The 14,366-nt window shown below is 42.4% G+C and overlaps 1 protein-coding gene across 24 annotated transcripts in view; it reads left to right on the top strand.

Annotated features, from left to right (window-relative positions):
- Positions 1-2,514: 2,514 nt before the first annotated feature.
- Afdn (afadin, adherens junction formation factor) overlaps positions 2,515-14,366 on the top strand; it is a 92,733-nt gene continuing 80,881 nt past the window's right edge. For 13 of the 24 annotated variants that reach the window (XM_048805791.1, XM_048805795.1, XM_048805804.1 and 10 more), the window contains exons 1-4: positions 2,515-2,732; positions 7,323-7,438; positions 9,827-9,990; positions 12,579-12,739. In XM_048805791.1, the coding sequence (XP_048661748.1) occupies positions 2,558-2,732; positions 7,323-7,438; positions 9,827-9,990; positions 12,579-12,739 (616 nt within the window). In that variant the 5' untranslated portion in view covers positions 2,515-2,557. Of the gene's footprint in view, positions 2,733-7,322; positions 7,439-9,826; positions 9,991-12,249; positions 12,368-12,520; positions 12,740-14,366 lie in introns of those variants that run through there. The other 11 variants (XM_048805811.1, XM_048805812.1, XM_048805813.1 and 8 more) reach the window with 8 other exon arrangements.

Here is a 14,366-nt window from a genome sequence, read left to right on the forward strand (position 1 = left end):
AATTCTCTCTCTCTCTCTCTCTTTAAAAAAAAAAAAAACAGTGTAGAGAAGGAAAAGTCTATTTTGGCTCATGATTTCAGAAGTTCAGTCCCTGGTCATATAACACAGTCATTTCTTACATTGTCACACATGAGTTTCTGGGGAACACCTCATATCTAAACTTTAACAGCTGCTTCTGTTTGATGTCAAACTTATTAACACTCCTGGAATACAAATTTGAAATCAAATCGAAGGTAGTTTTCATTGTATACTTGACTCAAGTTGTAAGGCCTGGAGCGTGGTCTCATCAGACCCCTCAGGTTAGTGCTTGTGCTTCTCTATACAAGTACTGTGGGCGGGGGCACTTGCTCTGCCCCTCTGACTGGCTGTGTTTCCCCTTTCCTCCTAGCATTATAGGCAAGGTTGGAAACTGAAGCATTAGGGAGGAGGTTTATATCTGCTGTTTCCTTTTCACTGTAAAGGGTAGTGATCTGTCTGTAAGGAATTATGAGAAGTTAGGTGGACTTCTCCACCTTCCTGTATTTGTCATTATCCATTCACTCTCTATCCTGCTAATGCCGATGGAGGGTCTCCCCACCCCACTGCTGGTGATGTCGCTTTTCTGATTCTTCAGCGTCTCCTAGCCTGGGATCCCTTGTTGACTGCTCTCAGGAAGGTTGGTACCTTCATGTTCTTTGGGGTTGTGCTGCAGATAATGTGAAGGCTCTGCTTACAGGATGGCCGAGTGTCATGGGGCTGGTGGACCCTTTTGGTGTCACTTCTATCAAGAGGAACGTGCTTCTGCCAGCTCACCTTTGAGACTTTGGGGTGGTGGCAGTAGCAGTCTCACATTCTTGGGATGAGAATACAGCTTCCATAGGAAAGCTTATATCTATATAACTAAACATTATAGTAATTTTGGAGCTGGTGAAGGAGAGTGGACTCTGAAATGGAAGGTTCTTGAATGGAAGGAAAGCTGAACAGGGTGCGTGAGAGTGTCTGGCAAGGGCCTGGTGTAGCTTGGTGTTGACCAGCTCAGGCCCACAGGTTGCAATTGAGCCTCCTCTCACGTGCTGTCACTTGGAGGTTCCAGGGTTGCCAGAGCAACATGAGACTTTGAAAGGCCTATCAGTTGAGTTTGCTTTGTTACTCTATCCATACCAAAGAGGTGGTTGCTAATAATCTCTGAGAAACCAGAGCAGGACTACTACTCTGCAGCTTCTACCTAGCTAAGTGAGGAAGCTTTCTCAAGTCCACCCCACCATGGGGACCCTGCCTCCCCCAAACCCCCTGGCACCTGGGGAATGGGGTGGGCATGATGGAGCAGGTCTAGGGTGAACAGGCCCAGAGAAGATTTGAGCTGCAAGTGTGCTTTACTGTCTTGCTTCCTGATTTTATTTTCATGTTGTTTATACAATTGTAAACCCCTCTCCAGTATCCCCTATTTCTCTTTAAATAAGTACTTCTTAGTTTATAAATAACCATGAAGAAAAGACCGGTGGACTGGGGAGAAATAGAGGCTCAGATGGGCCTGGCTCTGGGCCCCAGGTCAGATTGACTTCTGAGAGAAGGGGAAGCTTCCATGGAGTGTGCAAGCCAAGGGTGGATGTGATTCCACTTAGCAGGGTTGGGATGAGGGTTCGGGGGGAGTGTTTAAAACAAATTCTTGGTTAGATTCTGGTTGGTTCTTGAGAAAGTACTAACCAGAGTGAGAGGTGAGAGGGGTCAAGGGTGAGCCTAGTCCCTCCTCCTGCTGGCCACCGTGGGAGTGGCCTGGCCTTGGAAATGCTCCTGGGAACCCCCTCAGGAATTGTGCTTCTGCGCTCAAGGGAGAAGCCAAAGAGGGTGTCTCCTGTGCAGGCCTCAGCCATACAGCAGGATTGTGCAGGGACTCCCTGGGCTGGGTTTGCTGTGGCTTTTCTCTACAAGTGAGACTTTGAGACAAGGATCAAGGGCATTGTTTGTCTAGGGTGAGTTCATGCTGGGAATTTGTTACACTCGTACTCCATGAAAAGTTTAGAATTCCATTCATCCACAGTGGTGGCCATACTGTGGCTGACATATCCCCCTTACTTTCAGAAGAGAATGGCTCAGAAGCTCAGAGCTGGGCTCAGAGCACAGGGGCAGCACAGGCTGGGCTTCGGAGTGCAGTGGCTCTGGGTTGTAGTTCTGGGTCTGTCTCACACCTTTCTTCTCAAGCAGAGACTCAAAGAGTTGGTGATTGAAGCAAACTCCCCAGTTCTTTGGTGGTGGAGAAGTAGACAGTGTACGCCACATGTGCCCGCGTTGGGGAGGACCAGTGAAGCTGGCTGTCAACTTTAGTTTCCTCATAGCCATTGTTTTCCATCTGGACAGTGAGGCAGTGAGAACCTTAAACAGCTTGTCCAGAGTCACTTAAACTCGAAGATTAAAATCTCATATTAATTTGTGCCTCAGGTGTTTATGTAAAGAAACATTTTTAGAAAGTGATGACTAATCTTTTTTACTTATTATGCATAATTATCAAAAGTGAATCTCTTCAAAGTGTTATTTTTTTCAATTTTTTTTTTTTTTTTAGGATCTGGAGTTCCATGGAGTGATGAGATTTTATTTTCAAGATAAAGCTGCTGGAAACTTTGCCACAAAATGCATCCGCGTTTCTAGCACTGCTACCACCCAAGATGTGATTGAAACTCTGGCAGAGAAATTCCGCCCCGACATGCGCATGCTGTCGTCTCCCAAGTATTCACTGTATGAAGTGCACGTCAGCGGAGGTTGGTGTTTGCAGAGCATTTGCTAGGAGGTATCCCTGACCTGGAGTGCACAGCTTGCACTGTGCATTTCAATCACCATAGCCCTCTGCCTCCTTTTTGCATGGGCAGGGAGTGATGGGTGGGTTGGCAACAGTTCTTATGCCTGGGAAGTTCCCAGCGCCTATGCTCACTGGAAGTAGAATGAACATTTCAGTTTCATGAAGTGCTTGCTTCTGTGAAGGAAGGGGCATGACAGTTGACGGCTCATGCTGTGCAGCATGTCTTGTGTTGCCTGCATGGTGGTGGGGTGCTTCGTGCCTTTGGAGGGTGTGCCTGGTATACAGTTGTGCTTCTGTAACTAGCTGTGGCCAGTCAGATGTTTGTGGTGTAAGTTGTGGGTCTTGCTGTCATGTTTCTGCCTGGTGAGCAACATGCTTTCCTTGTTCTCCAGGCTGTGTTGTGTATCTCAAGGAAAGTCCCCTGACGTAGCTGTCATTCCTCCTTGACTGAACGTTGGAAATTATGTTACATTCTGTAAGATTATGTACAGCTTTACTATACCAAATGACAACTCCAGTTGGATTGATTAGAAATGTAGAAATTTATACAATTTTTATAGGTGTTGTATGAACTGTGGAAAAAGTACAGGATACAGTTAGTTAGTTCAGCAAGTTAAAGGCTATGTTTGACACAACCCCGTTGTAAATTTTAACCACAAATATTTTCTGAACATAATCCATTTTTTTCAGATATACAGCTTTCTTTGTGCATTTGAATTTGGACTGAGATGTTTGTCATGGCGGATTTCCAGATGTAGGGTACCCTTTGCCTAGTGGTATAGGAGGTGGGCCATGTTCATTACTTTTTAAGGATTTGAGCATATTCCCTGTATAAATAATACCCAAAGTAAACTTGGCAATAGAGAATGTTTGCAATTTTGGGTATTTTTTCTGAGTTTGAGTTCTTCTTTTATCTTAGAACCTTTGTTACAAAGAAAAGAAGATATCTGTCTTAAATGCTTTTTCCATCCTTGCTGTCTGGTTATTTGGTCCTACCAAAGTCTCTGGAGTAATACGATGAAAGACTGGTATTTGATATCTAAAAGTTGAATGGTTTCAACTTTTTTCCTTTAAACTTTCTATGATGTTTTTAATTAAAAAGTAAAATAGGTATTTTTTGTTTTTGCTTTTGGTTTTTTTTGGTATGGGCTAAACAAAATAAAGGAATTTCAAGGCAAAGGAAGTGCTTTCCCTAGCCCTTTGGTGTCCTTGCCTGCTCTATGTATTGCACCGGACCTCAGACCTGGGAATCCAAGCACACATGTTTTCAGGGTTCCCTGAGTCCTTAGTATCTCAGTGATTTTTTTTAATGACCCCACTAGGCCAAAGGAAATACACAGTAGTCCAGTTTACTAAATAGGTAGACTCTGACAATTGGTGCATACTTAGTTAATAATCTGGTAGATGGTTGAAAAAAATAGCACACATAAAATGGGAAGCACGCTAAGCTTTTCATCTCATTCTTATCACAACTGCTGCTATTGATGGGGGGGTGTCTCCTGGGTCTGCCAAACCTGTCACACTCTGGCTCTCACTTCCTGTGCATGTGGGTTTTCAGACAGTACTCACTTATTTCAGCATCCACGGTGCTGACCAAGGTGATGCTGCAGAGTCAACATAGTCCTGGAGTCAGGGTTCTCTTGGTGCCTGGCAGGTGTACTTGGGTCCTTCAAACCTTTCAGTGCTCCCCAGTAGCCTGTTGCTACAGGGCAACTCATCATGTCTACCTGCCAGCCCTTGTGGGATAACTCTGGGGTCAGACCCTTATGTCACCCACCAGGGAAACTCCACTTTTATTCTCTTTCTGTATAAGATTCCTCATAGGAATTTAAGTGGAAACATAAAAGATTATGCAAATAAAAAAATCATGAAAAACTAAGGCAGAAGGACTTTTTAGTGACTAAAGTGCAGAGGGGCCCAGAGCACCTTAAGTTTACATTTAGTGATTTCTCACTATGCTTTAAGAACAGCCCACCTTTATTTTGTTTTACTTTCATGATTTAGTTTTAATGTTAGTTATGACATCATGAGGAATTTCAAACTAGTATAAATTTTGTAACCAGAACAGTTTGATAATTCTTGCTTATGCAAGAATTCAAATTTGATTCTTTTTTTGATACCAGGAATTGAACCCAGAGGTACTTACCACTGAGTCACAACCTGTTTAATTTTTTAAATTTTGACACAGGGCCTCACTAAGTTGCTGAGGCTGTGTTTGAACATGTGATCCTCCTGCTTCAGTTTCCCAAGCTGCTGGGATTACAGGTGTGTGCCACCACACCTGACCAAATTTATTGATTTTTATCACTAGTTTATTAAGCTGATTTTCAATTGATTAATTCATAACCTATTATTCCTGCATTCTGATACGTTGCCTTACTATTTGTATATAGTGCTTACTAAGAACCTCTGGAAGTCTAGCTCTTTCTGGCATGCTTGCCTCCTTTGTCACAGTGAGCCTGTGGCTGGCCTCATGGTGGCGGGTCTTGATATGGTCATCTGGGTCCTCTGTGCAGCCTTGGTGAGAGCACCATCATGTCGTCATCCATCATTGTGGTGCCATCCCTTGCTGGGGATGTTAGTGCTTTTGTAGAATCTTAATTTGCCATGGCATTGGCAGTATTGATCAGATGACAGTTCTCACCTGGTGTGGGGCTGTGCTCATGCCGGTGCCCAGAGTTCTGCCACACTGCCTGCCTGTCTTTCTGACCTTCTCTGGAGCATCTTACACCTTTCCTTCCCTTCAAGTCCTGGCTGGGTCTATGCTCTAGCGGGGCTCTTCATTGGAGAACCCTAGTCCAGGGTGGCTCCGAAGTGCCTCTCCTGGTGTGTTCACTGATGTGTTATCACCTACACCAGAGCCTGTTACCCAGAGATGCGTAATGCCTATAGCAAGCCCCTTAAAATAACTCCACTTCAATCTGAAAACATTGTACAGTGAACAGTGCCAAAAGAATTTTTTTGTGTGTGTGTGTGTGGTATTGGGGATTGAACCCAGGGCCTTGTGCATGCAAGGCAAGCACTCTACCAACTGAGCTATATCCCCAGCCCTGCAAAAGCATTTTGATAGAGACCTTGTTTGAGAAATGAGGTCAATCTCAAATTTAACAGTGTTTTAGTGTCACGTACAGGCCAGTTCACAAAACAATCTTTAGTCCTGGCTCTGCTTCTTTACTTTCTGTGCCGTTGTGGAGCCTGGTTATGAGGAGCAGCCTTGGCCCATCATGGAACCAGCACGCCTCACTGCTCTTGCAGCCTTCAGGAGCTAGACCTTTCTCCTGTCACCGCCCTTGCCAGCTATCTCTTTAACTAAAGAGATATTTGCTGACTGACTAGCACCATGTAATCTCACTCTGTGCAGAATTTGCACCTACCCGACAGTGGCTGAGTGTGTGCACTGCCTGTGCTCCTGGTGATGATGTGCTGGCCAGCCCGCTATGCAGTGGCAAAGCTGGACACGGGAGGATGCCCATAGGAGAGGGAATTCTGTCCCCTGCCTTACCAGATACTTTGGTTTTATGATGAGTTTCCTTTATTCAAGCCTGGGTGTACTGGGTCCTCCTGTTCACAAGGGTTGTAAAGCATTGTGTAGGGAGGAAGCTTTGTACAGGTGCTTCTGCAGCAGGAATTCCTGGAAGAGTTCAGTTCTACCAAATGTATGCCAGGGCAGACTTCACAAGAAAGAAAAAATGGGCAGGTTATTAAAAAACTATTTAAATTTGTAGCAATGGCTATAACAAAGTAACAGGAAAAGCATGGTGAATGGGTTTCTCCAGGGATGAGGACACCTGGGAATGTGCTCTTAGAGTTAGGTGGACTGGCCCTGCTCCTTAGTCTTTTCCCTGCTGAGTGATGCTGTGCCTGCTCCATCCTTCAGGGCCTTCTCCCTGGAGCCTGCACCCCACCATAGGCTTCTGGATTTTGGAAATGTCAGGCTCTGTGGAGCACTTGGGAATTGCTCCCTGGGGGACTCAGTGCACCAGTCATGCACTTCACTGGAACACAGAGAAAGGCATGGCAGCTTTCTGGTGAAGGCGAGCTGAGGGTCGAGATTGGCAAGCTTCAGAGATGTATATGCAGGTAGGAAGAGCAGAAGGTCACTGCAGTCACTTCTACCCTGATTGTGTGCTATTGCTGTTGCTTGTAGGATGTAACATTAAGGTGGTAAGCCTGTGGAACTTCTGCATTGTATTAACATCATTTTCTTATTTTCTAGTTGCATAAGAGATGATTTGACTTCAGAAATAAGGTCACAGCGGAGTTGTGTTTACTTTATCCTAGTCCATGTATATTTCTCCTTTTTTTCCCAGTTATATCTGAACAAGGGGAATGCCCCTGTCAGTACCTGGCACTGGTCATGGTAATGGGCATACAGTATTGACAGAATACTAAGCACTGATTTGACATTCTGAACAGTGCATTTCAGTCTGTCAACAGATCCTTGGGGGAATAAAATACTTTATAAAATTAAATTATATGACTTGGCCAATTATTGTGCTGATGCCATGAAATAACTACGGCATATTTTTTTTTTTCCATTTCATGTTTGAAGAAGAAAGAAGATTGGACACTGATGAGAAGCCTCTAGTTGTGCAGTTGAATTGGAACAAAGATGACCGGGAAGGCAGATTTGTGCTCAAGAATGAGAACGACGCAGCCCCTGCTAAGGTGGCGCCTCCCTATCTCATGCTGACTGTGGCTGGGTGGGAGCAAACCGGATTGAATTTTTGTTATAGGAGCTCCTTCTATTTGTCTTCTCTCCCTAAATCCCTCTACTGTCCTCCTAGAAAAGGACATAAAAGCAGCCTGATGGTGTCTGCTTTACCCTTCATTTCATCTAGTAGTCCCAGATGCTGCTGCTCACTTCTTGAAAGAGGAGTAAGTTTTTGTGACTGAGTTAGTGATCAAGTTATCACCTTCCATTCTTTCCCCAAGCTGTAAAATCAGAATTGCTTTAATGAGAATCAGGAAGGAAGAGGAAGCTCTGATAATCTATTTATAGTGAACTTTCAGACGCCACTGCAAAAGGCACATGACAACCTTCCACAGTGCACGAGTGAGGTTAGGAATCGGCAAACTCTTGGTGTTCTTAGACGATGGAGGGATGATTCTGAAACTGGAGTTTGGGATGAAACTAGATTCTCCACTTATGCTGGCAGGTAGGCACTGCACAGGCTGCAGGCTCTGCAGCCAAGAAATGTGCTGCAGCTCTTAAAGGCCAGCTATGCCCTTCGGTGTTGAGGCATACCTCAGCAGCTCATCGCCAATATTTTCTTTCTGAGTTCTTGTCTTGCAGATTTGAAAAATGAAATCCACAGATGAGGGTGAGTGAGTGTAAGAACAAGATTTATTCAAGTGTGAATAGAAACACAACTCCTGCAGGGTGAAAGGGGATTCCCATATGGGAGTGTGTTAGTGTAGGGGTTTATATATCACTTGGGTCAATATTTTTGGTTCAGATTTATGCTAATCAGGGTTTGGAAAAGTACCAGCCCAGACTCACCTGCAGTCCTTTCCAGGTCTGTTCCACTTTCATTTTTCCACTGCTCATGGGGAAGTAAGAGGTTGAGGTTATTGGATTATAGAAGCTTGGTGGTTCCGAGCTGTGGTGCTGTGTGGAGCGGTCTTCTGCAATGGGCGTCTGCACTAGGCCTAGGCTGGGCCATAGCTGGGTGACATGTCAGCATGCCCTGGCTCACCTTGGCACTGGCCTGCTGTGCCTCAGGCCTGTGCCAGTCATGCTTCACTGCTTTGGAAGGGATTATTGGGTTGGCTGTGTGGCTGGCGGCCAGGGAGCCGTGTCAGTTCTAAATCTTGCCTGGCTCATCTGGAATTTCTGTACTACTGTTCTTTTTTCTGTGGAATACTAGAAATGTTGATATAATTTCAAAATACTACATAATCTTTGCTAAATCAGATAGCATCTTTCACAGGAATTCAGTATTAGCAAGCAGTAGCAAATGCAAAGTTCAGAGGACTTTGAGGGATTCTTCTGTTCAACCCCCTGTACGCTGAGAGAGACTGTCATTGCTCACTCACAGTGGCAGAACACTTTCCTTCTGCGTGAGGCCAGTGTTGCTTGCTGATCCTCACACCTATACATGGGGTCTTGGATTTCCTCATGGCCGTGTTTAGTGACTTGACTGTACCTGAAGTGATGCACACAGGTTTGAATGGGTTTCTGTGGTCCTGCACTCACATTTCATTTCATCCTTGTGTTGTGATTTCAGCTGGTGCTGTGCATTCTGTTCACTTTGCAGTGGGCCACAAACCTTCATTGCCAGGTGCAAATTCTTCTTAGGACCAGTGCAATGTAAAAGATTCCGGAATGGAAACAGGAACATGAATGTTCTCTACTCCCCCATCTTAGAAAGTAAAAGGCAGTTTTCTCTCCAGTACTTTATCTTTTTCTTCTTTTTAAAATTCTTCACCTGTTAAGTTTCCACCTAAAAATAATGTGGCTATGTGGGACGGCCTTTTCGTAGTTGAAAAGCAGATTAAGAACAAGCAAACACATACAAGGCCTGAAAAAGCAGTCAGGCGTTTTGCAGAAAGCTGATAAGTAGGACCCTGGTTTGTGAAAGCCACTTATTATGACTACTCTTAACATTTCTCCTGAAGTTAAAGAAAAGTACCTACTAAGCAGATGGTGATTTAGACTCCTCATTTCTATGTTTTATTAGGCTCCTTTTACTGAGGTTACTTTATGGTAACTTATTGGAGTTTTAGTCATTAAAAGTCAGATTTCATGAATCACACCCCAGTGTTCTTACTAGCTTTGAGTGTTTGTTTGCCTGCTTGCTCAATTAGTTTGAAAGTTAGGTAAATTTATATACAATTGAACACACAGACTCGAGTATGTAATTCACTTGGTTTTGAAAAATTGCCTGTGTCACTCTAGGCTCACTCACTGTATGTAATGTCCCCACACCCCAGAGTTCACCTGTTCCCGTAGCTCTGGTTTGAGATGCTGTATGTGGAGAAGAAAGCCTCCCCACAGGGAACATTATGCTATCCTGGGTAGTGGCTAACGAGTGACGATGTTACTTCTATCAGAAGGTTCAAAGTAATGGACCAGAAAAGCAGGAGAAAGAAGGTGTTATACAGAACTTCAAGAGAACTCTCTCAAAGAAAGAAAAGAAAGAAAAAAAGAAGAGAGAAAAGGAGGCCTTGAGACAGATGTCTGATAAGGAGGATGGACCTTCTCGAGGGGATGACAGGTGGGTTTGCTCTGGAAGTATTCCCATTGCTCTGCACTGCAAGCAGATGCTCTTTTTTTTTTTTTTTTTTTTTTTTTTTAAATATTTTTAGTTGCAGATGGACCCAATACCTTTATTTTATTTTTTTCATTTTTATGTGGTGCTAAGGATCGAACCCAGTGCCTTCCATGTACTAGGCAAGTGCTCTACTACTGAACTATAGCCCAGCCCACAGATGTTCTTAATGCAACTGTCTTTGGCCTTCCCAGAAGGCTATGGGAAGGATGCAGATTGACCCACAAAGTTAGGGAGTAAACGGGTCTTACTTAAGGAAGGTCCCTGAGGTTAGAAGCCTGCCCACCCTCCTGCTCACCCCAGCATACATGACTGAGGTGCCTGTTTCCTGAGTGGAGCACTGCTGCCAGAGGCCTCATCTGGAATTGGGCGGCAGGGTTTCCTGTGTGCCTCGGGACACTGATGTCTGGTAGAAGGGGCAAGGCCAGGGAAAAGCAGGTTTTCCCTTTGAAGGTTCAGACACATCAAGTCCCCCATTCCTGCCCTGTTACTCCAGCCTATGGTGGGTGCACTTTATCTGTCCCAAGATATTTGAGCTCCTGAGCTCAGAGATGAGGGAATAAGGGAAATCTCTGTGTTTCTGCATAACAGAAAGACATGTAGGTCACATCCTAGACTTTCCTTAGGTAGACTCTAGTTCCCAGCGTGCACTCTGCCCCATCCAGTTGCTAGTTCAACCTGCCCTTGGGCAGCTTTTTGTGCCCTGGTATTGAATGCATTGTACTATGTATGTTACATGGCCAAGTAAGGAACACACACTTCAGAAAGTCAGACAGTAGATGGGCCGGAACCCATGAGGAACCCAAGAGAAGCTAATCCTGTCTGTTTTTCCGTACAAATATATATTCTTAAAGTGTTTACATAGAAGATTTTTAAACAAGTACAATCACAGCTTTTTCAACTGGAACTTTTTACATGGTATTTTTCCTGTATATATGTATTTCACAAAAACAGTTCTAAGATTGTATGGCATTCTGTCACATGGTTCTTCCATCATTTATGTACCTGATTCTTTTTTAATGTACCTGTATTTGTTTGTAGCCCACCTCCCTACCCTAGGTTTGAATAATGACCCAGTGAACATCTTTCTGGTATTACAGGCACTCACCCAATTGCTTCTGGGGAGGTACCGAGGGACAGTGGGTAGGAGCAGGTCTGCGTGTCTCCTTGGGAGATTTCCAGGACTGTGACTTGGGTATTCAGCTTGTTGGCTGACCACCCCTTCTCATTTTCTTACATGCTTACACCTCTTACCTCTTGGATCAGTGTATTACCTCTGTGTTACATGATATTCTCCACATACTAAATTTAATGTATTATTCAAAAGTTAACATCTTTCATGTGTTCATTAGCCATTTATATTTTTGTGGTGCAGTGGTCTCCTTGAGTTTGTTTTCTTCCCACTTTTTAGAATGAGTTGATATTTTCTGTGTGTCCATGAATGATGTGTCCTTTAGAGTGGAATTTGCGCCTATTTGAGATATAGCAAAACTAGTTTAATAAGCAGTTCAGGGATATAATCACTTGGGCACAGTGTAGTAGGCTGTATTTAATGTGGTTGTACGGAAGAAGAAATTTGCATAGATCAATTGGTCATTTATAAAAAAAAGAAAAGTCTTGTTTAAAACTAATGCCTTATGGTTTGCTGTGTTTGTCAGTTTAGGTTTTGAGACGATGTATAATTTGATTTAGAAAATGAGCTACTTAAAATGAGTTATATTGTTAACTTGATTAATTAAAATTTCATTTTTAATTATGAAAATTACGTATTTAGGTGTATTTATTAATAGCATATCACTTTTTCCATTTTGACTTAATATTTAGTTTTCTGCTCATCACTCTGTGTAGTTGATTCCTTTACAGAAATTGTTAGAACAATTTCCTTTTGAAAGCTTAACTTTAGGAAAGTGATGTTGGTAAATCTTTTAGGTTTTACAAAATCATGAGATTTCACTAATTTGAGATCTTGAAGATTTATTATAATTTTAAATAAGATTCTTACTTAAGTGCAATCAATCCTATAATTATTTCTCATGGTTAGAAAGTTGTGATATAATATCATTCATTTGGTTAGTTTTAGGATAACAATAGTCAGAATTTCTTTAATGTATACTCTATAGATTTTCCTTTTGTTATTGAGTATACAGCACATAAGTTGTGTGACCTAATGATAAGGATTTTGTTGAAGATATCTGCTTAATTTGGTATATTATCGAGAGAGTATATTCTCTATTTCATAGTAATTGATTAGCACATGGTGAGTATACACAACTTTTCCATGGGGTAAGAGGTAGCCCAGTAGCATTTACTCTTTTGATATCATATAGTTTTTTTTGTTTTTTTTTTAATATTTATTTCTTAGTTATCGGCGGACACACATCTTTGTTTGTATGTGGTGCTGAGGATCGAACCCGGGCCGCACGCATGCCAGGCGAGCGCGCTACCGCTTGAGCCACATCCCCAGCCCCGATATCATATAGTTTTGTGTTACAGTGGAAAAAGGCTTAAAGTTCTGTTACCATTTCTTTCCTCAGTGAGAATTCCCGACTGGCTGCTGAGGTATACAAGGACATGCCGGAAACCAGCTTTACGCGAACCATTTCTAATCCTGAAGTGGTTATGAAACGACGGCGGCAGCAAAAGCTGGAGAAGAGGATGCAGGAGTTCCGCAGCTCAGATGGGAGGCCCGATTCAGGTACACACCAAGTTGGTTTTCTGTCTGTGTGCGACACCAAGCAGATCTGCAGTAACAACAAGCAGATCTGTGCACTCTCTTGGGTAAAAGAATTCTCTTCCATAAAGAAATAGCCAGTTACGTATTTTCCCCCAGCATAACTTAAAAAAAAAAAAATTTTAGAGTATTTCAGATATATAAAAAGAAGAGAAAGAGGTAGTGAACACTCATGCACTTATAGAATTTCAGTGATCAACAACCCTTTTCTTCTTTTCTGCAGTATACGTTGCTCCATTCCCAAACTATTATTTTGTATAACTCCAATACCATTATTACATATAAAAAAATTGATAGTAATTTTTTACTCTGATTGAATAACATTGTTTCCATTTTCCCAGCTGTCTCTGGTAATTCCTTTAGTTGGAGTGGGAACCAAGTGACACACATGAAAATTGATTAATGTTTATTTGAATTAGGATCCAGAAGTGACTTACACATTGATTAATATGCCTTTGAAGTTTTTTACAGTAAAATTCCCTTTCTTCCCTTACATTTTACTTCTTTGTTTTTTAGTTGGTTTGTCATTGACCTTGTAGATTCTGCTGGCTGTATCTTTTTGTGTCAGTTGCCTTGTTTTTCTTTTTGTTTTCTCTCTTTTCTTGACTGGGTGTAGATAGAGAGAGGTCCAGAACACTTACTTGATTGTCTTCTCACAAGGAGCAGTGACTTAAGGCTTTTTATCGAGCTTGTGGATGGACAGCCCTCCTGTGTTTCTGATCCACAACAGTTGTTTTCCTTTGTGGTTCTTGAAGTGACACCTGGAGCCAGCCAGAGTCTTCCAGCAAGCTTCTTTCTGGGCCTTGGCTACTGGTGGTCTTGAGTGACTTGGTATTTGGCGGGATGTCCCTCCTGTGCATGTCCTTCCTGGGGTTTGAGATGGCTGCTTCTCTCAGGAGTCCTTGTTCCTTTAAATTGTTTTGATGTTAGAAAACCTGGGTATCTTTTACAGTAGCATTCTTTCTTCCTAACAGCATCAACATGATTGATTGTTTTTTTCTGTAAACATAGGAACAGTGTTACTGTTAACAATAGGGTTCAGAAAACATGTTGAAATTTTTTCGAAGTTGGTGTTTCTTACAAGGATGTACTGTTAAATTGCTGTGTTTTAAAATCACACAGTTCCTATCTGTATGGCCGTGTTCCCTTATTGATTTACACTTGTTTCTTACTTTTAGAAGTTTGTGTCTTCATAACTTACATTTTTTCATAGTTTCAAAGTCAGTCCTACAAATTAAGGTGCTCACGGAGAAGCATGGCAAGTGGTCCTGTGAGCAGTGTGTGGTGTTCTCTCCTCGCACCTCATCTTCCCTCTACCAGCATGTCTGGAGTTTGTTCTGTAGTTCTGAGGGAAATGGGAATAGATAATCTTGCTATTCTAATTATGCATTGGTTGTGAATATTTTTAGCTTTTTGACCTAAAACTTTTACTTCAATCTGTAATTGTATTCAGCAAAGAAGATATTTATTACAAAGTTACAAGTTAGTTATTACAAAGTTACACATTAGTTACAAAGTTCTTTTACTTGTTAAAACAACAATAGCATAACCATTTGAGTTTAAACAACAAAAAATCACTCTATTGATCCAG

The sequence above is a fragment of the Marmota marmota genome, unplaced genomic scaffold, assembly GCF_001458135.2.
Source record: "Marmota marmota marmota unplaced genomic scaffold, marMar, whole genome shotgun sequence".
NCBI classification, from domain to species: Eukaryota; Metazoa; Chordata; class Mammalia; order Rodentia; family Sciuridae; genus Marmota; species Marmota marmota.